The following is a 25,322-nucleotide window of genomic DNA, read 5'->3' on the forward strand; positions in this document are numbered from 1 at the left end:
TCTTGTCCTCCTCTCTGCGTGTCTTTGCTGGTTTGTACTTTCCAGCACTGTTTTTCTCCTCTCAGTTTTTCCCTGTCGTAGCGAACCCACTGCAGAGTGTTACTGTGCTGGCTTTCCAGAGGCTCAGCTGGGATTTGTGTGTCAGTACCCAACAATTGATGCTGACAGGCCACCTGAGTCACTGCTGAACCAAACCCAACCACCAACACTTCGTCAATGGCAGAGGATTACCCAGCCTTGACAGAGGAGGTCCACGGCTTTGGGATGCTCCTTGCTATGCAAACACTCCATTAATCTGCAAACTAGTTATGAACAAGAGTGAACTAATTTATTCCCTCCCAAGTCCAAGGGGAGGAGTGATGAAGGGGCTGACGATGTCTCCCTAAAGCACAGCCTGCAAGATGATCCCTGCTGGGGGGTGCACTGGGGGGCACCTTCAGTCTGCTGATTGTGCCCTTTGGGTTTCACCCGCAGTTCCCCGGGTCACTGCGCGCTCTTACAAAGCTGAGAAGCAGGAAGGGGCTACTCATGCTGTAGCCCTGATATTTTTCAGCACAAGCCCTGAAATGTCTTTGGCTGTAAGCTTCCAGATGGTTGGGAATGAAATTTCTGATTTCTGCTGGCCTGAACTAGAATTATGTTAAGAATTGCAGCTATGATAATGTCCTTTCAATAGCAGGAGAACGAAGGTGGTTAAACATGGGCCTGAAGCTTTGTTACCTGTGTAGGAACTGAGGGTTTTGTTTTTGTGCTTGAAGATAAATGCATCAGACTAGAAAGTGAGTGAGGAGATCTCACCCGTTCCTCACTCCTGTGTTTCTGTAGGAATACCTTCAAGCTATTCTAACAGCTTTATATTTTACCCTAACAAAGCATCTCCCAGCTCTTGCTTCTTCCAGAACCACTTAACATCTCACTGTTACTGCTCATCGGAGCGCACAGCCAGCGCAGTGACATAAATCACTGCTGTATTTCCCACTCCGAGGGACCAGGCACCCCGCTGCCTCCATACTCCAAGCTCCTGCCAGCAAGAGGAGCCAGAAGAAAGCAGAGATGGAGCTCCTGCACCCACCAACACCGAAGCAGGGAGGCTGGCCAGGGTTTTGCTGTCTGATTAAAGTCAAACTCGAGTAATGATACCACAATAACCAAATAGGAGGTGAGACTGCAAAAAGAAGATTATCTTTATTAGAGTAGATACAGTAACTCAGTATATGAAAAAAATGTTAGTAATTAAAAAGCTAACCCAGTTTGCAAACTAATCACCACCAATCTACTTAAACTTTGTGTGGTCAAGAATTTTCCATGCTTTAAGATATTAATTTCCAGCAGTTTAGCGTGATCCTCTGCATTTTAATTCCTTTTTTCTCATCTTCAAGATGACATTTGGAGGACTTCCAGTACTATTTTCCATCTGCCAACTTGTCTCTTTTGTCTGCAATGATGTGGAGAGAAAGAACAGCAATTACTTAACCAGAACACATAAGACCACTCTCTGCAATATTCACTGAGCTTAGTTTATGTCTCATCTGTCATTCCCTTCTCTCAGAAGTTTTATTCTTCATAGCATTGATTTGAATCATACATCACTTTTACAATACAGCTGACCTTTAAAAAGCAAGTCATGCTTGCATGTTGGTACAGTTCCCCTGAGCTGGGAAGCTGAAAGTTCTTGTATCCCTTCATCTGGGGGAATGATTACACATTTTGTGCTTTTCTTAGCCTTTATGGTAGCACAGTCTGAGATTTTTTCTCTGATGTCTAACAGCTTTGGGTGACTAAAACCTAAATTCTACCCAGTCATCACTCATGACTGCCTAGGTTTTTCCAGTGATACACATCAGCGCAGCAGCCCAGTCTCTAAAATGGATGCAACGACCATAATATATGTATTTCTTCCTTTTAGAAAATAAAACTTCTTTGACTACTAAAAGTTTCCTGGAAGAGAACGAATCCTTACCGGCAGTTCCAGAAAGGGAGCCAAACATCCTGTAGAACAAAGAGATAATAGTTGAAAGGAGAGGTAACGCATTGTCTGTGTGAGACAAGGATGTATGAAAGCAAATTCTCTACAAGGCAAGTTTTGTATATAGTCAGGAAAAAAAGGTGTTAATCTCCTTGCTCTCCCTTTCAGCTCAGGAGAAGGAGTTGCTGTAGGAAGTATTTTTTTAAACTATGGCAGTGGGAAAAGGCAGAGGATTGTTGAAAGAAGGTGTAGAGGACATCAAAGCCTTTCAACCCTTACCTCACTTTTTTGTTTCAGGCTATGAGCTATTTTCTTCCTTGAGGCCATATGTGAGATAACAGAGAACGTCCACTTAGGTGGCTGTCTGAAAAGATCTAGTTTGTCTGCACTCACTTCTATTCAGAATATTTATTCCTGCGCTGAATCCCATGAGGTGAGAGCTACTTCACTGGTAACAATTTATGGGAATTCAGTGTTAATGCAGATATTCTATAAACCATTGCTAATTGCACTGTTTCCTAAATGTCAAGCAGCTAATGAGTACTTACTGCTTTCACTGTTAGTGCCATTTAATCTTTTCTACTGCTTGTCAGTTTGCCTTTTGGTTTAGAAGCTCTTAGAGGCACTCAGTTAATGCATGGGAAATTTCTAGCTTTACCATGGCCCAGAAAAAAAAACAATTTGTTAAAAAAATTAGAATCCCAGGAGTGTTTGAAGTTGTGCTTACAGTGATGGTGTGGCACACGAGCACCATGGCATGAAGCTGAGCACAAAGGTTTCCTGCAGCGAGCAGAGTTACTTACTGGGACTCCTGGCCCTCCAGGAGCTGTCGGTAAGTAGCGATCTCCTGCTCCAGACGACTCTTGATATCCATGAGCATCTTGTATTCGCTGTTCTGCCGCTCCATATCAGCTCGGAGGTCGGCCAGCTGGGCCTCGATGCTGCCAATCAGGTCCTGGATGTGCGCCAGCTGGGCACTGTAACGCCCTTCAGTGTCTGCCAAGGTGCTTTCCAGCGCGCCTTTCTGAGAGCAAACCACAAAAAGGTTGCTGCCAAGTGCAGGACTGCTTGCAGGAAGGGGAATAGGGGCATATTTCAGGGTGCTTGGGTTTACTCAGTGCAAATTTGAACGTACCATGCTGAGCTGGGACTGCAGTTCTATTTCCAGCCCTTGGAGGGTGCGTCTCAGGTCACTGACTTCGGACTTGCTGCTCTGCAATTGTTCGGTGTTGACAGCGACTTCGCGGTTCAGCTCCTCAGTCTGAAACAGGGAAAGCACTGCGTGAGAACCGTGGGGCCTCTGGGTGGAGGTCACAAGGCTTTCACAGCAGTTTTCTGTAAGTTTTAATAATTATTTAGGTTCTTGCATGGATATTTTTGGTAGTCTTTATATAATACAGAGCTTTTTCTACCTTACTGTGGAACCAGGCCTCAGCATCCTTCCTGTTCTTCTCGGCCATGAGTTCATACTGGTCCCTCATATCGGCCAGGATCTTGGACAGGTCAATGCCTGGAGCAGAGTCCAGTTCGACGCTGACTTGGCCAGCCACTTGTCCTCCCAGGGCACTCATTTCCTAAGTGGAATAGGAGAGGAAAACAAGAGAGTACAATTATAACCGAAAACATGAACCCTCCGTCCTTTCTAAAAGGGCTGAGGTCTGACTGACTGCACTGCACTACTGGCAGGGGGCATCTTTCGTTTCCCCATCTACACAGAAGTCTTTTCTGCTCTGGTGCAGAACCTGAGGGACTCCACACAGTGTTTTTCTAATCTCACTTCCAAATACGTGTCCTGGTTGTTGTTTTTTGCTTTTACCTCCTCATGGTTCTTCTTGAGGTAGGCCAGCTCCTCCTTTAAGCTCTCAATCTGCAGCTCCAAGTCTGTTCTAGCCAGTGTGAGCTCGTCCAGGACTCTGCGCAGGCCGTTGATGTCAGCCTCCACGCTCATGCGAAGGGTTTGCTCCGTTTCAAACCTTGAAAAAGCAAAACAAGGCTAGTCAGGCTAGCTGAATAAGGCACCATGAAACACGTCATTTTTTATAAATGTATCTGATATAGGAAATGTGATGTAACAAAAGTTGTCCAGTGTTAAACTTTTCTCCATGTATTTTACATGATATAAATTTTTCTGTGGTACAGATGATGTTTTCAGCAGGTAGAACTTCAACAACAGGATCAAACTAATGTTAACACAGAGATTTTATACACGTTCCTTTGTTTTTTTCACAGCTCTTTGTCTCAATAAGGATTTTTGCCTCCTCAAGAGACCTTTTTCCCTTCAGAAATTACTCACTTGGTCTTGAAGTCATCAGCAGCCAGTCTGGCATTGTCAATCTGCAAAACGATCTTCGAGTTGTCAATAGTGGCAGCAAGGATCTAGAAACAATGAGAGTTCATTGCTGAGGCTTAAACAACTGTTATTTTCTTTCCATACACAAAAGATAAGATAGTTAAGATTGTATCTCACTTGTAGCTACACCAAACACAAGTGTATTTTATTTAGTCTCAGTAGGAAAGTACCAAAGATCTACAGCAAATACACAGCACAGATTTATCACAGTACTTTTGCCATTATTGTCAGTTCTGGGTAGGTTCCCTTACTTTTGTCTGGCATATGAAGTGGCTTTATGCTACAAATCTCCCAGTGAGACAGAACTATGTTGGCTCACCTTTGTGAGCCAGTCAGTAGGTGAATGAGGCAAGAAAACATTTCCTGGAGAGAAGCAAAGGGAGCAAATTCTGCAGAGCCCTCTCGGCAGAACTTGTTCTCCTTAGGCATTTTCATAATGAGGGGAGTGATTGCATGGACTGTATGATTTCAAAATAAATGATGTGTTTGTGTATCATAAACAACGTATGGTCATATTGCTTTTGTATAGCCCTTGAACACATTTTTATTTCCTGCAATACTCAGTTCAGTGTTTATTGACTCTTCTAATGCATTATAAAAGGCCATAAAGGAAATTCCGTTTACTTAGAAGTAATCCCTGTTAATTTTTAACTAGAAGGCATGCCTTTTTTTGCCTGCCACTTTCAAAACTTAAAAAGTCTTCTACAATAACAACTGGAACAACATCTTATTTCCTCTAACCAAGGGGAATAAAAGACAGGTGGAAAAAGAATACTAAAAGGAGAAAATTAATTCCCAGTTCTGCCTTTTCTGGAGCTCAGTTTCTAAAATCAGTAAAGAATGTGAATGGGTTAAAGCATGGAGAAAGTAAATTGTGTGGGAGCGGTCATGAACTCCAAGCTGAACTGTGAAAAATAAACCTCAAGTTTTCTTTCATTTATTTACATAGGTTAGTCAGCTGCCACCTATGTTTTCCGGGGTGCGTATCATCGCCAAGTAACCTGTTATCAGCTTCCCATGGGCTATTGGGGCAGTTTCGGCATTTATGTATGGAATTGATAACTTTACGTCTGCGGTTTCCATTTCCCATAAGCCAAACGTTTCAGCATTCTTATTTCAAGCTTAACTAGATGAGAGATGCAATAAAAATATATTTAGGGTGATGTGTGAGCTACTACCTATACATTCACAAAGTTGTACATAACCGATTTTTATTTTTACAGTAAAAGCAGTGTGTATGTGCCTGGCTGAGATACGCAGGTTGCTGTCATTGTTTAGCTTGCTTTATATATATATATTAGAATATATAGGGTTGTACGTATATTCTGGTCATACATATGCCTATGGCCAGCAGAAATATTAAATATTACCAAAGAATGAAGTAACGAGAAATCTCAGTCTGGCTGTTCTGTACATTCACTTAGATAACGTTAAAAAAGGTAGATAACTTCTTACTAAGCATTTTCTTTACCCACCCTAACCAATCATTACGTATTCATTTCATCTTCCTCCTTTTCACAACCTGCAGTGCCTTCTGGCTATTTTCCTAGTGAGGCTTTTCTCTTTTTTTCATGCTTCCTTCATAAGTGTTTGTGCAAATCTCAGGTGCTTTTTAGTCAATGTTAACACCTACCTGGTCTCGAAGGTCTTCAATAGTCTTGTGGTAAAGGCTGTAGTCTCGAGCGGGGCTTGGTCCTTGTTTTTGGTACCAGTCTCTGATTTTAGTTTCAAGATCAGAGTTTGCTTCTTCCAGTGCACGAACCTTCTCCAGGTAAGATGCGAGGCGGTCGTTCAGGTTTTGCATCGTTGTCTTTTCATTTCCTGAGAGGAGGCCATCACCGCCCCCCAGACCACCCCCGTAACCACCGCCGAAACCGCCACCAAAGCTGCTGCTAAAACCACTTCCATACCCACCACCCAGGCCGCTTCCTAGACCAGAAGAGACAAATCTAGCAGAAGAGACTGACACACCCCTGCCACCAGATCCCCCGTGGATGCTTGGAGCCCTAAAGGAGCCTCCACCAAAACGGACAGAGCAGCCACCGGGTCCCCCTGCCACAGAAGAGGTGGTTTGCCTGAAGCTGTAACTCGCCATAGAGAGCAATGCCAAGGGCCTAAGGCAAGCTGCAGTTTGAGATCCTGAAGCAGGAATGTGTGCTCCTTTCCCCCACCCCACGTCTTTTATGCCTCCGACAATGGGAGTTGTCTCCAGAATGTGTTATCTGAGACCCGTGGAATTTATCGGCCTTAAACCCTCTGCCAACACAGCCATTCCTCCCATTGGTCAGCTGCTGGGAAGTGAGTGGGTCCGAAATACCTTCGCACACAGGAGCCCATCCCCTCCCCTTGCCTCTTGCCTCCTGAAGAACAAGGTGGGATTCAGAGGAGGCCTCGCCCTGCTGAGGGGAACGCTCGTAAATCTGCTCCAAGTTTACCTGTGTGGAAACAAAAGGGCTGGAAGGGCACAGCCCTGCTGCAGCCTGAGCTGCGTCCACAGCGAAGTCACACCACGGCTCGCTTCATATGATCACAGGAAAGTTATAACAGAAAGCGATTAAATAAATGATTTGTAGACTAATAACAGAGCCTGAAAAGAGCCCAAATGATCAACAGTTGTGTGGACCTAAGCAAAACAGGTTCCTACCTCTCTTTTTCCTTATTTCCCTTAGGAAAAATCCCTCTTTCAGAAGGAAAGATTTCTTCACTGTGAGGGTGGTCGAACATTGGAAGAGGCTGCCTGGGGAGGCAGTTCAGGCCCCACTCCTGTCAGTGTCCCTGAGGGGTTGGGACAATGCCCTCACAACAGTGCTTTAACTTTTGGTCAGCCCTGAGATGCCAGGCACCTGGACTAGATGATCCTTGAAGGTTCTTGCCACCTGAACTATGCTGCTCTGTTCTAAAATTGTAGTTTGTTTGTTTGCTCTCAGTTCCTTTTGGAACAACAGAAGAAAAGAGGACCTGACAATGTGCCTTGTGTGGAAGAGTCTGGTTTTGTACAGAGACAGGAATCCTTCAAGGAACTGTAGCTGTGTTTGCAGCACAGATGAGCACTGAACTTCCCTGAGCAGTACCTGGGGAGTCAGCAACAACAGAAACAAGGGACTGCTTATACAGTCAGTCCTTGTGTTGCTACTGAAAGGGGGAAGTAAACAGAAGAAACACAATCGCATGGTCTTCTGGGCTCTGAGATTAATGAAGATGTTCTCTCTCAAATGTTAAAGTCCTCTGTTATCCAGATGGATTTTCCTCTGTTGCCCAGATGAATTTTCAAAAGCAATGCTGCTTTCATTACTGCAAGCTCCTCCACGAGCATCCCTAACAGACGAGCAGGCGCTTCCATCTTTCCTTCCATTCTCTTCCTTCCCTTGCCACCCCTCATTCCCTGCACAGCCCTGGGACTCCCCAGGAGATACAGCTGTAAGGAACGATGGAGCAAGCTGGCCTCCCAGCACTTGCAACAACCAGGCCGGGGCAGAAATGCCACCACCTACCTACAGGTGCTTCCACTGAACCGAACATTTGGAGTGCAAGATGCAGGCTGAGTTGCTTGGATGAGAAATCCATTTAATGCCAAGATAAGGAACTAAAGATAAGCCAAATGAGATGCATACTCAACACGAGGGCATGTTTGCTCTTTATATACCCATAAAAATGCACTCACCACACACTAGTGCTTTACCCACTTTGTCCAGAGAGAAATGTCAAACTGCAGGGCAAATACAGGGAGTGTATAAGAATAAATACAGACTGGAAGCCGGCCAAGGAAGCTGAATCAACAGCCCCATTGATCCTTCCCGGAGGTTCTGTGCACAGCCAGCGTGCTGCAGCCTTCCCTGCACACTTCTAACCAACCAGCAGTGGATGTGTTGTATCCAGGCAATTAATTTTCAGTTTCTTACAAGTTCATTCCTTCTCTACTTCTAGTGCTTGGAAACTCCTAAATTATGTCTGTCTGTGAAATCAGAGTAAATTCTCAGAGTACTTATGGTACAGATACACGTCCAAATTCTTTGAACCACAAACTTATTTCATAGACCTAATAATTATTTAAATATCAGTCAGTAAATATCTTCTTTCGTTACTTAGTGATGTACTAGAACATGTTTATAAAGAGGTGAAGAGCTGAGTCTATCATTGTCCTGAAAGCAATTAAAAATGCTTAGCTACCCTTTTAGATTTTCTAGGTGGAAGTTGCTTTTTAAACGAGAAATGTTGTGAGTAGCAGAAATTGTTTAATATCCACTGGATCGCTAATGAACGTATTTGATGCCCTTATTCATTCTAAATACTGAAAAGAGATGGTTATGGGATGGAGAAGTATTTACTCCTTTATCCTGCAGTTAGGCACGGGGTTCCTGTTGCCCCTCATGTACTCTGTTCGTTGTGCCATAACATAACCAACCCCTCAGCGGCCTCCCTTACAGCTTTTGGTGCTTCATAACTTGTCATTTATGTAGACCGATGTCTTTTTTGCTCACATTTGTAATTGATAGGATTCATTTGCCAGTTAACTAGAATTTAGCCATTTTAGTCAAATGTACTGTATTGACAAAGCATGGTCTCCTAGGGGACTCGCATACCGTTGGTTTTCAGAGCCGTGTCCCTATGCACGTGATCTATATCCCCAGGTGAGAAGGAGTCACATCTCCTTGGGGTAGCTTAGACTCTCCTGCATCCACTTATGAGGCTGTATCAGAAAGAGGAAATGTGCAGAGCCTCTCACTCCCTCTATCCAACACATGCACCCTGTATGCCCTGCCTGGGGCTGTGCAGCCTCGGGGCGTGCCAGCCAGTTCCTTGCTTTCTGTAGGGACTGCTGTTCTCACACAGCTCTCCAGCTTGCACTGTAAAACCTGCAGCCGTACCTAAGAGCTACGGAGGGCTTTTCCGCCTGCCAAGACGCACTGGTTGTCCCTTCTGTGGATCTAAATGTTCTCTTTGGCCCTGGGGAGGAAAAACCTGCCCAGCAGGCTCCAGGTCCTGTGAGTAGGTGAATGAATGCTATCAGAAAGGTAGTGTCTGCACCGGGCAGAAAGAAAGCTATAGAAAGTTACTGTATTGTTAAATGCTAAAGTCCATAGTTAGAGCATAAAGAGTGTAAGTCCATGGGCTTTTCTTCTCTGAACAGAAATAATGGAAGCTTAAAGGAAACAAAGAGCTGCATGCTCTGCCTTGTGGCCTGCAGCACACAGAGAGGAACGTCCTTCCCTCTGGGTACTTCTTCACTACTCCCCAGACTCCCTTCTAAGGCATTCAAAGCAGTGCTTTTGTTTTTGGTGAAACAAAATGCACGTTTATGGTGTTGCACAATGTTTTGTGACCTAATTCATGAAAGCTGGGGGCTGAGAGGACTCCACATTCTCTCAGAAACCCTTGGAGTAAAAGCAGCAATCATCGTGTCTGATACTATAAGAACACTGATAAAGTGCCACAAGCAGGTTAGGTTTGCTTCACCTTACAGGGAAGAATTCCTGAAGAACGACTTTTAATTCTTCCTGGCAATTTGGAAGTACATCTGATAGTGTCAGGAGAGGGAAAGCTTGGGAGACACTGTCCAGTGGAGTGACTATTTCACCTTGTTCATACCTCCAAATGTGCAACAAGCTTCTAGACGGTAGCACAACAGTCCCTCGTGCTGCATTTCTGGTAGGGCTGTGTTCTGGGTTTCCAGAAAAGTTTTTTAGCTTTGACTTTGCATCTCTTATCTTCGTGGCTGCATGTGTTTGGTTTTGCTGGGACTCTCTTAAGATGATAACAGGTACTTAAAAGCTTGGAAAAGCCTTTATTGTGGCAAAGCTTTAGCCTGGGAAAGATGGTGCTTTTATCATTCTGCACAGGTCTTTTTTTTCTCTCACTACAATAAGCTTAAACTATAGTAAACTGAACTTTGCCCTAAGGCAAAATAATGAATGGACAACAAAGGGAATTTCCTTTATCTGCAATTTGTCTGAGGGTGAGGGAGACACCCGTATTAAAGTCAAGCCATGCAGCAGACCCGTGGAAACAGTCCACACCCAAGCTCCTTGCTGAGACCTGGTTCTGCTCTACCTTTATCTGCTCTGCTTTCCTCGCCACTGCTGCTTTATGGAATGGTAAATACTTGTCAGGGCGTTTTAATGAGTTTTGTTGTAAACCATTTTTTATTATTCTTGTGTAACACTGGCATATATTTCTCTCTTACATGCTGCTAAATTTGTTTCCAGTGAAGTTCTTGAGCTGGTAACGCAATTACCGTTAATGAACTCTGTGAACATTTTAACCTTCTTGACTTTTCTGTATGCACATTTTCAATCCTCATCTTTTCTCTTGATTATCAAAACTTTGGCTGCCCCACCTTACAGTTGTGTTTTGTATGCTTTTAAGATCTTATCTTTGTATGCACTTTTCTCCTGTCAACGATCACAAGCATGAAACATTTGAATCTTGAAACATTAATTCAAACACAAAACTTTCTTCTATTTTTTCTTTAAACTTCCTTGTGGGAAGAACCAGCGATAATGAGAACTGATCTGTGCTGGTACTGAAATGATTGTGTTGATTGTCTGCCTGAGATACAATTCTTAGCTTTCTTTCTTTCATATCCCCTAATTAATCATTTTTATGTTTTTTTTTTTTTTTTTTTTTTTTTTTAAATCCTCACAAAGCTTGCCTTGCCAAATATTCTCTGTATGTGCCAAGAGATTCAAAGACAAGAATGTTTACGTGCTGAAAAGGCAGGTCCCAGCACATGCACACACAGCTGTTAACTGTTTTAAAAGAGGGTGGATAAGAGCAGAGAGCGATAACTGTTAACTTTCTCAAAATTTCTATTTTTGCAGAGTAGAAGGAACGTGACTTGGTGAAGAGAAATGCACACAGTGCCCCGATTTCTGTATTGAGAGAAATGAGAAATGAGGTGGCTTAAGGCTTCAGTTTTGAAAGGAATTACGAGCGTAACATGCAGCAGGACAACTCATTTTTATCCCAGGGTCTAGTTCTGTATAGCAGAAACAGAATTATTTGAGTTGAACTTGAGAGATTTGGATTCCTGTTCAGCTACAGGCTTCTTTTGTGATATTGGAACATATAATGTCATCTCTCAGTGTTCCTCATTTTTATAATATTTCAATAGATTATTGTGAGGAAAATGCATGAAAGATCATGATGAACTCAAATAGTTAAACAGGGAACAATGTAAATACTTGGAAAATACTTGAAATTGAATATGATATATACTTTGAAACACCTCAATATTGTCAGTTTCCCTATTAATATAAATAGCTTTATAAATCTGGAATTGACTTCTCTGTCAAGCCAGAACTATAACGATAATGCACATCATCAGGGAGCAAAGTTTTCCCGAGGCAAGAAAATAAAATGGATTTTCTTATAGAGTGATTAAAGATGGTGTGGAAAGATAGGAACAGCCAGGGCACCCAGCCCTGATGAGTGAAAGACAAGTCACTGGATGTATTTTTACACTTCCTTTAACCTGTTATCTGCTTGGTAAATCTCAGCAAGTTATGATGGGCCTGGAAACCATTATGAAGAGTCCAGCTTCTAACTGATGAGAGGAGGTGTTCCAAAAGTCAGGTTTCTGCAGGCAGCAATAGGCAACTCACTTAGAGCCCACTGCCAAAACTGAATAGACTAAACCTGTCCCAGGCTTCAGAGGAACCAAGTACGTGTTGAGTGCTTGCCATGTCAGCTGCAGTTCTGCAATGAATCATGTTAAAAGAGCCCTAGAGCTCTTCAGAGGGTTGTTTCCCATAGGCCACATGGAAAATTCCTACTTAATAAAATCCAGTTCTGGTAGAAATACAGAGAAAGGAGCAAGTGGGTGTCATAGAAGAAAGTGGCATGAGCTGTTTTATTCCCTTCATGCCTACGAAACGTTTGGAGAACATGCTTAAGTATCTTTACATTTGCCTGTTTATATATTTAAATCACAGAATCATAAGTCTACATTCATATTTAAACATTATTCTTTCTGTTGCTGGTTTTGTAAGTCTGTATTCTGATCACAGTGACAAGCCACGGCTTCCAGCCAGGGTAGAGGTTTTGCAGTGCGAGCATTAAACGCCTGTCCTGGATCAACTGAGAAAACAAGGAGCTCTCCTAGTGCCCTGCTGAGGGACGGGTCACCAGGATTTGGCCTTTCCTGATCTTACAGCTGGCTTCATGCTGCTTCTTGCTTGAGATGAATTTTCAGAGCCTCGACATCTCTGGTTTGGCAAGAAAACTGCCAGTCCTGCAGCCCTGGGCCTGAGGAGCTGCTGCAGGGGCAGCGGTGTTTGAGCCTCCTGCACACCTTGCCGGAGGCAGAGGGCATGGGAGTCGCTGCCTTGCTTGGCTCCGTGTTCACCAAGAAGTAGTTTATAGGCAAATCTCACAGGATTCCTGTGTATCAGGTTACCTTCCGGGCCAGTCCTGGTCATTAACTAACTGAAAACCAGGGTTTTCCAGCAGCGTCTGACACTCGTGTTCTGCTTTAATTTCCCTTGTTTGAACACTGAGGCCGGTGTGGGCTGTCTAGGTCTTGTGGGCAGCCCGCTACCACCAAACGAAGCTGAAGGAGATACTTGCTGGGTGCCTTCGCACTCCATTCTGATGGATTCAGCTTTAATAACTACTAAACATGGTACAATTCTGGTGACATGGCTACTAACAGCATTCTCAGCAGAAAGAAGCTTTCAGCATTTATTTAAGATGTTGATGTGCGTGTAATCGCTGTGACCCTTTGGTACAGCCATCACTTTTGACTGTCCAACTGGCATCAAGCTGCGGGGAAGAACTGAACTAAGATTAGAAATGTGGTAAGGAAAGGTAGATGAATAAGGCTCTAAGTGCCTTTGATCCACAGTCGCACTCCTGCTGCCAGGGCTGTTTAAGCCCAGGAGTGCATGCCAGCAGAAAGGTGTTCCCTGCAGCCAGTCTTTGCAGCGCACATCTGAGCGTGGGTTCCTAAATAGTGGGTTGTTAGCGGTAATTGCAGTGCGCATAAACTGCTCTTTAGGCAGTGCTAAACACGTTGCGAAAGGCAGCTCCAGCACACCCGAAATTGAAAATGGGACGTTTACTGCATCAGCCGCGGGAGCATTTGCCCTTCGGGTCTGCTGTAGTGTGAGAACACTTCGTGCACTTGGGAAGTTTCTTGGCATTTCTCCTCCTGAATGTTACGTGCTACGTGAAAATTGATAGCAGTATGTTACCTGCAGCACAGAAAAATGCATTTTCCTGCAAGAACTTCTGCGTTTGCTTAGCTTGCCTGCTATTTTTCATGATTATGATAGGCTGGCAAACGTGAGAAGTGTCACAGAAGTGGCTTTTTCAGCTCATTTCCATCCATCTGTTTTTTATCAGAGGCGGAGTAAATGACAGATTTTCTTTGTTAGTTACTTGAGACCGGGGTAGGGGCTGAGAAGGAAGTTCCCCTGGCCGAGGGCTGCCGGCAGCAGCTCAGCGATACCATTTCCTTGCAGCCAAGTGTGCCAAAGTTGCAAGACCTGGAAGCAGCGGGTGGCTGTGCCTGCCCATACCTGACTGCTGCCTCTGTGAATAGCAGCTCCAGAGGCAGCACTGGGTGATTGTCCTGACCCTGCATGAAGCCCCCCCGAGGATTCGGTTCGCTAGGTGCTGCTTCTTGCTCTGGGCTCTTCCCTATCCAGTTATTTTCCGCTCTCATCTTCCCCTGACTTCCTGAAAATGCGATATTATGCAGGCGGAGATGATTAATTTCCAGAATTAAGAAGCCTGAACACACCCAAAGATTATGAGGCAGACTATCCTTCATTACCTCTGTGAGTAGTAACAGTACACAATGTCTGTACCTCTCCAGTCCCCCCTACAGGCCTGCTTTTTAAACACACCACCACTTGCTGGAGCCTTGTTCTTTGTAGGTTCTTCTCCTCCCGTGGTAAGACCGGGCTCCCCGGCTGTGGCTGGCAGCCACCGCTGCTGCTAAAGGAGCCGAGCTCAGAGACTGAACAGCTTGTGTGCTAATTAAATGCAAGCAGGAGCAATCCAGGAGGTTGTTGACTTACTCTGAACTTGCTGATTTCCTATGGAATTACCTCAAAGCTTTCAGACGGTTACACGAAGCAGATAGTGCCTCTCTCTCCCCAGCCCTTCATAATGAATGATTTTCTAACCTTTTTACTGTCTGTTTTGGTGAAACACCCATCTGGTATCACAATGTCAACCTTGTGAAAAATTTATCCATTTTATTACTTTTTTTTTCCCTTAAAAATGTTAGTTTTCTTAAAAATGTAGTTGGAAAAAAATATTTTCTTTCATTGTTTTTGGGCAGTGAAGCTTCTTAATTGAAAAAGTAACCAGGAAACCCATTTTAAGCTGCATCTTTTTATACAGTCTTGATTCAATAATTTGATTTCTCAGGAGTTAAGATCCCTAAACAGGGAGTGGGGCTGCCATGAGACAAAGGAGTAGGAACCAATATTTTATAACACTCCCCCCCGTGTGTTTCCTCTGCAGGTGTGTCGGTAGCTTTGTCAGTGTGGGAAGGGAAGGAAACTTGAACTGGAGAGCAAAGAGATGTCAGGTTTGAACACAGGCCGTTGTGGTGGTGGAGACGGAAGAAGGAGCACACAGGGATTTTGTTTTCCAGTAAGGTTATTTTCAAAGTTTTAAGCTTTTCCTTTAGTGGCCTAAGTGCTTCCCAGGTCTGAGCCCTGAATTTAATTTTGAGGCTGTATGAAAATGTTTCTGTTGCAAAATCCTGTTGCATATTTTCTGAATTTGCCACTAGAGGATGCTGTGGGAACTGACACTGTGGGAACTGGCATGCTGCAATGTCAGCTCTGGAAAAGGTGAAACCGTCAGGCCGTGGTTATCCAAAGGATCCAAACTGTGCCGCCGCACAAAAAATCAGTGTTCCCTTGCATGGCATCTGCAAACGGAGGCTGTGCTTCGCTGATTTCAGCCCCCGTCTTGTCTCGATGGGCTCTGTGGTTACGATGGGCATGCCTTGGTGGAAGCAGGAGCTCCGTAACGTTCCTGACAGCCAGCCTAGAGAGCAGTCGTCTCCTTTTCAGGCTCAGAAACATTCTTTCCAGTAAAGCTATGGTCAAATGATGTGTTTCATCCCAAAGTCCATTATAGATTAGTAATGTTGAGTTTTAGACCTTGCTCTGAAGTAGTCAGCTCCAGTTGGTACAAGAAGTGGAATGAGTGTAAGGCAGAGCATGAACCTTTGTTAGCTTATACAGAAGCCTGAGAGTCATGTGGTGACTCAAGAGAGAGGCATTTTTTGCAAATCCCCTTTGTTTTGTAAGGAAAGGTTTCCCCTGACTCATCTTTTTATTTTCTTTCCGCTGTGCTATGGATTCTGCGTGGATTGTAACGTGTGGGCAGTTGGATGCCTTTTTGAGTGATCCAGTGTTATCTGAAAAGATGATATTTAACTGGCCTGAGTCTGTTTGCAAACCAAAGTACAGAGCTATTAGACAGAATAAAAAATGCTGGTGATTTCTGTGGTGTTCAGGGAACAAAGAAGGCTTGTGAGACCCACCCTATTCGTTACAGGGCGGCCCTTGAATCACTCACCTGTTATGTGGCGGACCCTGTTCAGCTGCTTTCTCAGCCCTCTGCAAATGAAAGACTGGAACATAGATTTGAAAGTCTTAAATGAGTCAGTTCACCAGTCTTTCTTTCTCTGTCTAGCTCAAATAATTCAAGTGTGTGACATGAAGTGGAGCAGTTTTAGTAAAAATGGCCATCCAGAGCACTGTACAGCCGTGGAGCCAGGGATACACTCATACGAGATAAATGAACCCACCTCAGGTCTTTTGTTTTGAACCATCAGATAAAAGACAAGAGCCCTGATCTTCCACCATATTGGGAGGAATAATCCTAGCAGCTGACCTTTGTGTTACAAGGGGTTCTTTGCATACTTGTCCCTGCCTGATCTAATCATTGCTTTTATTGAACAAGGCTGGTTAGAGCCCTCCCCTGAAAGCTGGGAGAGAGGGCTGCCTGAATGAGATTGATACCTTGTTCAGTCACCCAAAGACAAATGTTTTAGATTTACCAAATTTTTCCTGAATTTTACCAAATTAATCCTGGTAGTTTCTGTCAAGCTACAGAAGCAACAATCAGCTACTTGCACGCACATCCTTTGCAATGTACACTGTGAAAAAGGGTTTCACCCACCCTTTTTCTTCCCCATAGGTGTCACTCTTGAGTTTAATCTGAATTTGGACAGGAATTCATTCTTTAATAGTTTATCCAGACATTGTCTGCTTAAATTGGATATGCAATTTTCTTTGGGGCTATACTATATAATATAACCAACTGTAATTTTACTGTGAAGTCTATCTCAATTGTCCCACCTACATTAGAGGATTTCTGCAGCATTAATATGCCAAATAACTCGCTGGACACACAGGTTTCTTTGCATTGCAGAAAAGTAAAGTTTTATTAGAGGCGCTGTTACCAGCAGAAAGTAGATGCCAATGGCCCTGCAGATTACTGTATGAAGATTACAGTGACTGCATTATGAAAACCAATACAAAAGGAAGAAGTAGATAATTTTAGGAGAGTCCTGGCAGTGATTCCTTGGCTTAATGAATGACATCTGTAGCTCAGTCTGTGCGCTGGGTAGGCACACGGTGCACGTGCTGTGTGTTATCACTTTGTACCAGGGGCTGCTCAAGTGGAAGTAGGAAGATCAAAGACCAGAGCGTTGGTGGTGTCTTAACACACTCTTGACTGCCCTGTGGGAGGAAAGAAGAAATGATTACTTTGGTTGAGGGGGAAATCAAGAGTCTCCTGCAGCACTGGCATTTCAGATTTAGCCAGTATTTAAATGTCCATCCACTTAGCAAGAGCACAGGCAAGAAGCTTAGCCTGTTTCTGTAACTGAAGCTAAGACAGCCTGAAATTAAAAGATTTGATTGCGAATCATTTAATCCTTGTTATAAGTGCAAAAGTGGAAGCCATACCACAAGGGTTAATATTGACAGGCAAGCAGAGGTGAAGTACAAAACATGAAAGCCGTGGGGCTGGGATAAATGAGGATCCTCTTTGGAAGCTGTTTCTTACCTGACTTCTCAACAGACTGTCCGTGAGAGTAGGAAGTGGAAGAAAAGGAGTGGGAGGTTCTTCCTCCTTGGAGAGAGCCTTGGATTGCTCCTTGAGGCATTCTGTGCAAGGAGAGGAGTTTTAGTGAAGGGAATGATAAATGTAGTCATGAGCAGACAGGCTGAGACATGCTGGGCAATCCATGTAACAGTTGGACTTTCCCTGGACCTTACAAATATTTCTTTCTATCTTTTTATTTCACCCCCTTCCAGCTATATACTGTGAGAAGCTGTAGAAGCAGAAATGACAAAAGGCTGTACAAGTGTAGTTCTTCTACTCTCTCAGTCCAACACTGCTAGCTGCTATGCTGGCTGAAGGCAGTACGGGAGTTTGGCTTTGGATGGTGAATCCCTTATGGAATTCACTCTGAGCAAACACGCCAGGAGGGGCTGGTTAACTGACAGCACATCAGTGTATATACAGGTATATATCAGTGGGTATACATGCCCCACTTCATCTATTTGATTATTAAGATTGTGATACACGCATTTCAATGCAGATACTGTGAAAAAATGTTAGATTTAGAATACAGCCAGGGACTGCTTAAAACACTGTGCTCTGTCCTCTGCAAGTTTCACCAGACAAAACTGTGATGGAATTTATACCTCATTTACACCCAGGTTACTTACACAATGTCTTGCTGTCCCTCCTGCAGCAGTGCGCGGTACTGAGCGATCTCCTGCTCCAGGCGGCTCTTGATGCCCAGCAGCATCTTGTACTCCTGGTTCTGGCTCTCCATCTCGCAGCGGATGCTGGCCAGCTCCTCCTCTACGGAGTTAATCTGCCCTTGGATTTGTTGCAGCAGGCAGCCGTAGCGAGATTCGGTTTCTGCCAAGGAGTTCTCCAGCGAGTTTTTCTAGGAGAGGAAAGGCAGGAGGGTAGCACCGGAGCTCTACGTCCCCTGCCCAACGAGGGAGCTTCCCGTTGCGAGGAGGAGAGAGCCCGAGCACCCCTGCCCCAGTACCGTGCTGAGCTGCGCCTGCAGTTCGATCTCCAGGTTCTGCATTTCGCGTCTGAGTTCCGTGAGCTGGTGGCTGCTTGTCTGGATGTCCTGGCTGCTGGAAGTGACCTGCCGGTTGACCTCTTCGATCTGCAGGAGCAAAGCAGCAAGCACATTGGGAATTAGAAAATCCCCTTGCAGAGCAGCTGGCTGGCTGAGGGTCAGGTAGGCAGCAAGCCTCCCCCTTTGCTTGGCCCCTCATGGAGCGTACCTTGACTTCATACCACTGCTCAACCTCTCTGCGGTTCTTCTCAATGATCTGCTCATATTCGCATCTCAGGTCGTTTAGTATCTTTGTCAAGTCTTCACCAGGAGCAGCATTGACCTCCACGCTCACGTCGCCACCGGTCTGAGACTGCAGCAGTCTGAGTTCCTGCAGCGAAAGGAGGAGAGAAACAAAGAGCACCGGTCATTCCTTCTGCTGGGGACAGCAGGTGAAGCAGTATTGAGATTCTCATGGTGGTATTTTAAACATGGAGCACTGCTAAAATAAAACTTAAGCTGAAATACAGCGTGGATGTTACTGGTTTGAAGATGCACTGACATTGAGAGGTACTACTAAACAGAACAGTCCTATCAACTTATTTTTTCTTTCATCTCCAGTGTGTGATCCAATATGGCTGAGTAAGATTTTGGATATCATAGCCATAAAGGTTTTATTTTCAGATTAAGCTTACTTATTATGGCTGCAATTCATTTCACACTGGTGTGTATTATAGCCTGTCCAAACCTGTGCTACCCAAGAAAACTTGTGTCTGAAATACATAGTATTTGCTCATTAGTACTGTGTAAAGAACGAGTTCGTACCTCTTCGTGGTTTCTCTTAATGGCAATCAGCTCCTCCTTCAGAGACTCAAGCTCAGATTCCAGTGAAGACCGAGTGTGGGTCAGTTCATCCAGAAGATTTCTCAAGCCATTGATATCAGCCTCCACAGTTTGACGGATGACCAGCTCGTTCTCATACCTTTTACCACAGAAGAGAGAAGCATTACACATGCATTTCATTACTACCTGTTGGCTTGTCCCTTCCTCTTGGGGCAGGGCATCATCTCCTGAATTCCTGAATCTCATAAATTCAAGACAGAAAAGACACGCGGGGTTCCCAGAGATACTCACTTCATTCGGAAGTCATCAGCAGTCATCTTGCTGTTATCGATCTCCAGGAGCATCTTGTTGTTGTCCACAGTGGCAGAAATGATCTGCAAAAGAGGAAGTTGGAGAGGAGTCTGAGTTCAAGACATGGAGGAGAAGAAGAAAGTAGACCCAAAGCTTTGAGAGGGCTTTGTTGTGGATCTTAGACTTGTTTCTTGCAGTGATGCAGGAAGTCATTAAAATGGTGTGCCATAAGAACTGGTGTGTGCTAGGTTTTGCCTATACCAGACATGTTGGCCAAATAGCATTCTGGTGAAGGAAAGAATGGAAGAACATTTATGTGGTGAGGACACCGACACCTTTGGGTTTGTGCACTCAGTGTATAAGGAAGCACAGTCTTTGTACCTGATGAATTTGTGCCATTATTGTAAAAACTGGCTGTAAGGGAAGGCCTCGGTCCATCCAGGCATTTTATATAGGAGTGTGCAAAACCACAGGGAATTCAGATCTTGCAGTCCTTGCAAGACCTTTGTGCTTTGGCTTTGCACTGCATCCAGCTGAATGGGATGGGAGTGGTGGGGAAAGAAAGACTGGAAACCCCCCGGGAGCCGCCGGCACAGCGCGGGGTTTAAGCTGCATGCACCAGCAGGTTTGGGCTGTGCCCCCTGAGCCCAGCTGTGCCCTTATGGGTCGGTGAGAGCTTTGCTTGATGGGGAGCTAGGCAGTGGGCTCAGCTCTGCAGGCTTTTGGCTGTCCAGTAGCATCAGGCTGCCCACTAGCTCCCTGCCAGCCCCCAGGAGCCAGGGCAGAGGCAAGGCCTCACTCCGGGGCATTAGTGCAGGCCAGAGGCATGTGCGTTGGTCTGACCTACCTGGTTCTGGAGCTGCTCAATGGTCTGGTAGTAGGCGCTGTAATCCTTTGAGGCAGTGGGAGCTTGCTTCCTGTACCACTCGCGGATGTGGTGCTCGAGCTGAGCATTTTCTTCCTCCAGCCTCCGCACCTTGTCCAGGTAGGAAGCCAGGCGGTCGTTGAGGTTCTGCATGGTGACCTTCTCATTGCCGCTCAGCAGGGCGTCTCCCCCCATCCCAAAGCTTCCTGCAAACCCACTACCAAAGCCTCCTCCCATCCCAGCACCGAAGCCTGCTCCCATCCCAGCACCGAAGCCTCCTCCCAGGCCCCCAGCGAAGCCCCCAGCGAGGCTGCCAGCGCTCATGCCCCCCCCATAGCCGATGCTGCACACTCCCCCCGCAGAGCTCCCCCCGCCTATGACGGAGGAGGCATATCGCCTGCAGGACACGGAGGAGCTCCGGCCACCACTGCCACCACCGCAGATGCCTCCAGCTCCTCCGCTCCTGTAGGAGGTACTCGATGTCCTCTTGATGCTGCAGCTCATGGTGGAAGCTATCAGATGTCCCCAAATGCAAAGCCCCTGCACAGCTGGATAGAAGAAATCAGAGTGCTGCCTTCTGCCCTCTCCGGTGCCTTTTTATACGGTTCTGGGTGGGTGTCACCTCTCAGGCAGCCCAGCTTCCCATGAGGTTTGCCAGCCGGAGTGCTCACGCCAAAAGTGATGTGCTAAGGGGAATTTCTTTTGGGACCTGGGACAGCCCTCCCCATAGGTATTGTGTGTGCATGCTGATTCACAGAAAGCATTCACTGTAATTTTGGGTGGGTGGCTGGCTGTTAGATTTTGCTTCAGATAGTATGTTGCTGGCTACTTAGGGAGTGAAACTTATTTTAATAATTCCTCTTTGATCTTTGTAGTCATTTCTTTTTTGTCCTGAAAAGAGGTGGTGAAAGCACCACCTGGTTACTGTTTTTTATTTTCATAGATGGAGAAATATGAACTCGGGTACCTGAAGTTTGCCTGCAGAAGTGCAGCACCTGACATTTCTGGAAACAAAATCTCTAAAAGTTTAGGTCCTGTCTCACACAGAAAACTTATCCTGGGTATTTTCTTTCAGAATATTCAGTGGTAAGTCTCTGCAGAGGAAGCACTGCAGAAGCAGTAGTTCCCTTCTTACCAAACTCTGGTAATATCACCAGGAAATAATCCAATGCCTTGCCAGAGTGATGGACGTGCAATAATGTTTTAATTAAAGTTGTGATTTTGTATATTTTGTGCTGATTTCCATTCAATCAAAAACTATTCTGGACAGAAATAGATGGGTAGAATGTATAAGGCATTGCTGACTGTCTTGGGAGAGAAAAGTAAAGGGACACAGCTTCTAACTCAGCAGAATGAAGGCGTAGATGGGGTCACCTTGCTCTGATGGGAAGAAATAGCAGCACCGTTTCAAATACGGACGATCCTGCTGTGTACGTGGGAAGGGTTGTCATCTGCCTTTCAGTGCATGTGGGCTGGAAACTAGAGAAAGGTTTGTATCCCTGGGAGGCAGAAGGGTCTGGGAGGTGCCTCCACTTTGGGGCTTTTGATAGGAAGGAGAAGCAGTTGTGAGATTGACCCTGAGCGGTTTGTGGTGGGGATTTTTCCTTCACATAGTGGAGTCCCAGCTGTGATGACCCTTTAGGTCCCCACTGCCTTCTGGTGTGGCACGGTGGCACGATCGCAGCCTTTCTGTCAGAGAGCAGGATGTGATGAACCCTTTGGAAATGGAGTTTTGCCATTAAATCACTTTGGGAAAACATCAACTTGAAGCTTGAAAGACAAGGGGCCTCTTTACATGGGAGTTGAACTTTGATGGGAATTCAGCTGTGTTTGGGAGTTAAAATTACCAGTGCATTTTGCTGGTTTCTTCATTTATGATCCTACTTGCCCACAGCTTGAAATTGTGGCTGGGGCAACATTTTTTCTTTTAGCCACAGCAATTATGAGCCCCATAAAAGCTACTGCTACATGTTATAATTGACCGAAGACTCATGGAAAGCCATTTGCCCTCCTTCTTGATACCCCAGCACACGTTTCATAGATATGATGAAGATAATTTAATACTTTGATCTTCATAATTATGATTGTTCCTTTATTAGTAGTCCCTAATTATCTGCACGTCAGAACCAGTTGCTTTGCATATATAACTGAGACTGAGTCATTATTAAAAAGAAAAATTATTTTCTCACAGGGCGTGATTCCTTAGTCATATTTTCCTCATTACATTGTTGAAATGCTCTTTTATTCTTCCCTATGAGATGTTTATTGCTCAGTGGCATTGCTGCCAGAGGTGTTGATTTTATGTCGTCTTGGTGCTGTTGCATCATGACATCTGACCCAACAATTCCCAACATTTCCCAATGCTGTAAGTCCATGTAATTCCCTACCATCCACAGATGCCTTTTCCCTATCCCTTTATTCCTTTTTTTTTTTCTTCTATTTTTTTTTTTTTGAGCAGCTGATCTAACTCCGTTTAAGGCTCTAAACGTATCCCCAAATTTAACTTTTAGTCTTTCTATCCTGTAACTCACTGCATTTCCATGTCTCCTACGCATTTTTGGTCCACCCCACTGTGCTTTGGCCTGAGATGGCTGCTGGCAGGCAGTTTGGAACAGACACGCTGATTTGCTTCTCAGGGCAAAAGAGCAACTTCTCGAGGTGCTGTTAGCACTCATAATCCTTGCAGTGACAGAAAAGGGTCGGACAGGTCATGTTGTGAAGGATATAGGGGCTCCTCAGCAGTTTGAAGAGCTCTGAAATCACTTCTTGCCCTGGAAGACCTTTTGCTCACAATCAGAGAAGTTTATCTGAAGTCGCAGTGTTATGAAAACTTTCCGAGTGCTGTTTACTCCCTGGTGAAATTGGATGCAGAACCACAAGCAGATGCTCTGAACTGGCAAAAGAACCAAAACAGGCGGTGGTTTTCACAGGAGCCCCGATGCTGGTGCTGGATGTGTGTCTGCAGTCACACAGGAGGGAGAGGACAACCTCAGAGACATTTACTGGTAATTAAGTGTTCTGCAACAAATGAGTCAACTTTCGTCTTGGTCAGAAGAGCGCTGCTCTCATCGGCTTCATCGGGAACTCCCATCAGTGCATTCCTCAAGCTCTGCCCATCAGCATTCAGCATCTCCGATCTGGGAACTTCGTCAGCTTGCTCAGAAATTAATGGTTTCCATAGCCCAGATTCTCTTCTGATTTTTCTCTTATGTGACTGCCTGAGATGGACCCGTATACCTTGGACACATAGTAGAAAATCCTCTTAAATATCAGCTGTGTTAATTCTACAGTCTGAGTTGTTAGACCAGTAGTCCTTCCTACCCCTGAAAAAAATAAAAGGATTCAAGAGTAATTCCCAAGAGAAATGAAGCTTTTCCAGTATAACAGTCCTTTCCTGTTCTCTTTCTAACTCCCTGCTGCAATATGCTGTCATTATCAGCGGTGTTAGCTAATTGCATGTAAATTCCTCACTGCCAAAGCCCTTTTCATTCCCTGGAGATCTTTTCAGGACAATGCTCAGCCTGCGTTGCTTTTTCTAAAGAATCGTGGCTGAAGCGAAGGAGGTGCCAGGAGCAGGCAGCGGTATCGAGGCACCTGCCAGCGTCTGCCCAGGTTTCTGCAGCACCTGCCAGCCCGCGATGATGGCAGCGAAGCATGCTGTGCTTCTGGCACACCTGGGGCATGTTCCATGCCTTTTTCCTGGGACAGCCCTTGCTCCATCCCTAGGTGGAGGTTGGAGCCTCGTGACTCAGTGGTGACAATAAAAATTGTTCTGTCAGCTTTGGGAGGCCTCCAGCAGAGCCCCAGTGCTGCTGCAGCGACCGGCAGCTCCGTAGTGCGTCCCCTCCTGTCAGGCTGACGATTTTGCATGGCTTTGGTTTTACAGATTTGACTGGAGATTGCCATCTGTTCACAAAGTCCTTGCACTCTTACAAATTACTCCAGAAACAGGGAAAACGGTGTGTATGGCAGCACTGGTGTTCCCTGGGGTTCTGTGGCTGTGGAAGGCTGTATTTTGGTCATTCTGAGGCTTCTTTATACTTCTGGAAGACCAGAGGGGAACAAAATAACCTTTAAGTGCTTACTTATATGCATTAATTGGAGTCCAGGTCTCCATAACCCTGCTCAAAAAGGTGTCTCCACATGAGGCTTTGACTGTATTAAGTACAGCTGAGGCGTGAGCGAATTCTGGCAGCCTTTGGAGGTGAAACTCGTGCTTGCATTCGCTTTTCATCCCTTTCTCTATAGTTAAAACCTTAAAGGAGCTTTTTGCTTTGGAAAAGGGCTTTCTTCATACAAATTTCTAATTCTGGCCTGAAAAAAAGTTGGTTTGGAAGTGCAGTTTTTCAGCATGAACAGGGATTATCTCCTCTTTGTGGATACTTACTGTAGACTGCGATTACGGTACTGTGGTGGCCGAGCCAGGCCACGTAATTACCGAGAGAAAACCTAACCTAAATAACATTCTTCTAAGCTGTTTATGGTGAGAATGCCTTTCATTTATTACCCTAACAGAACAATACCCTCAGCCCTAAGTGAAATGGCAGGTACTAGAGACCAGATTTGATCGGGGAGAAGGGAATGAGGAGCCCTTGGAATGAAAGCTGTCTGATTTTGTGACACTGATGCACACAGTTATGGGTTAAAAAGGGGCTTCACTGTGATCTTCAGAAAGGAAAACATACATAAAATACTAATTCTAATTTAGTATTGCCCTCTCGTCTCCAATTGTATTGCATATTCTTTGTCTTCTTAGAGAAGCAGAAACATGCAGCATAGGAAATACTTCCAGTGCATGAAATGTGTCTGATTCCCTGGAAGGTCTTGTAGCAGCCAAGCGATAATACAGACAAAAATTGGGTTCTTGCCATCATAGTGGTATTTAAATTGAAATTTCTACCCTAAAACAGAAATGTTTTTGGTGCATGACACCGAGTGAAACAGG

At 44.9% G+C, this 25,322-nt stretch overlaps 1 protein-coding gene across 1 annotated transcript; it reads right to left on the reverse strand.

Moving 5' to 3' along the window:
- Positions 1-2,765: 2,765 nt before the first annotated feature.
- On the reverse strand, positions 2,766-20,881 carry LOC311218429 (uncharacterized protein; the record flags this gene model as incomplete). Its single annotated transcript, XM_084301112.1, has 12 exons — positions 2,766-2,990; positions 3,102-3,227; positions 3,379-3,540; positions 3,783-3,939; positions 4,260-4,342; positions 5,950-6,430; positions 18,026-18,252; positions 18,361-18,486; positions 18,608-18,769; positions 19,204-19,360; positions 19,513-19,595; positions 20,360-20,881. 12 exons carry the CDS (start codon positions 20,879-20,881, stop codon positions 2,766-2,768), a joined length of 2,511 nt encoding a protein of 836 aa, XP_084157238.1.
- Positions 20,882-25,322: the final 4,441 nt, after the last annotated feature.

Source organism: Netta rufina, assembly GCF_964035555.1.
Source record: "Netta rufina genome assembly, chromosome: 24".
NCBI lineage: Eukaryota > Metazoa > Chordata > Aves > Anseriformes > Anatidae > Netta > Netta rufina.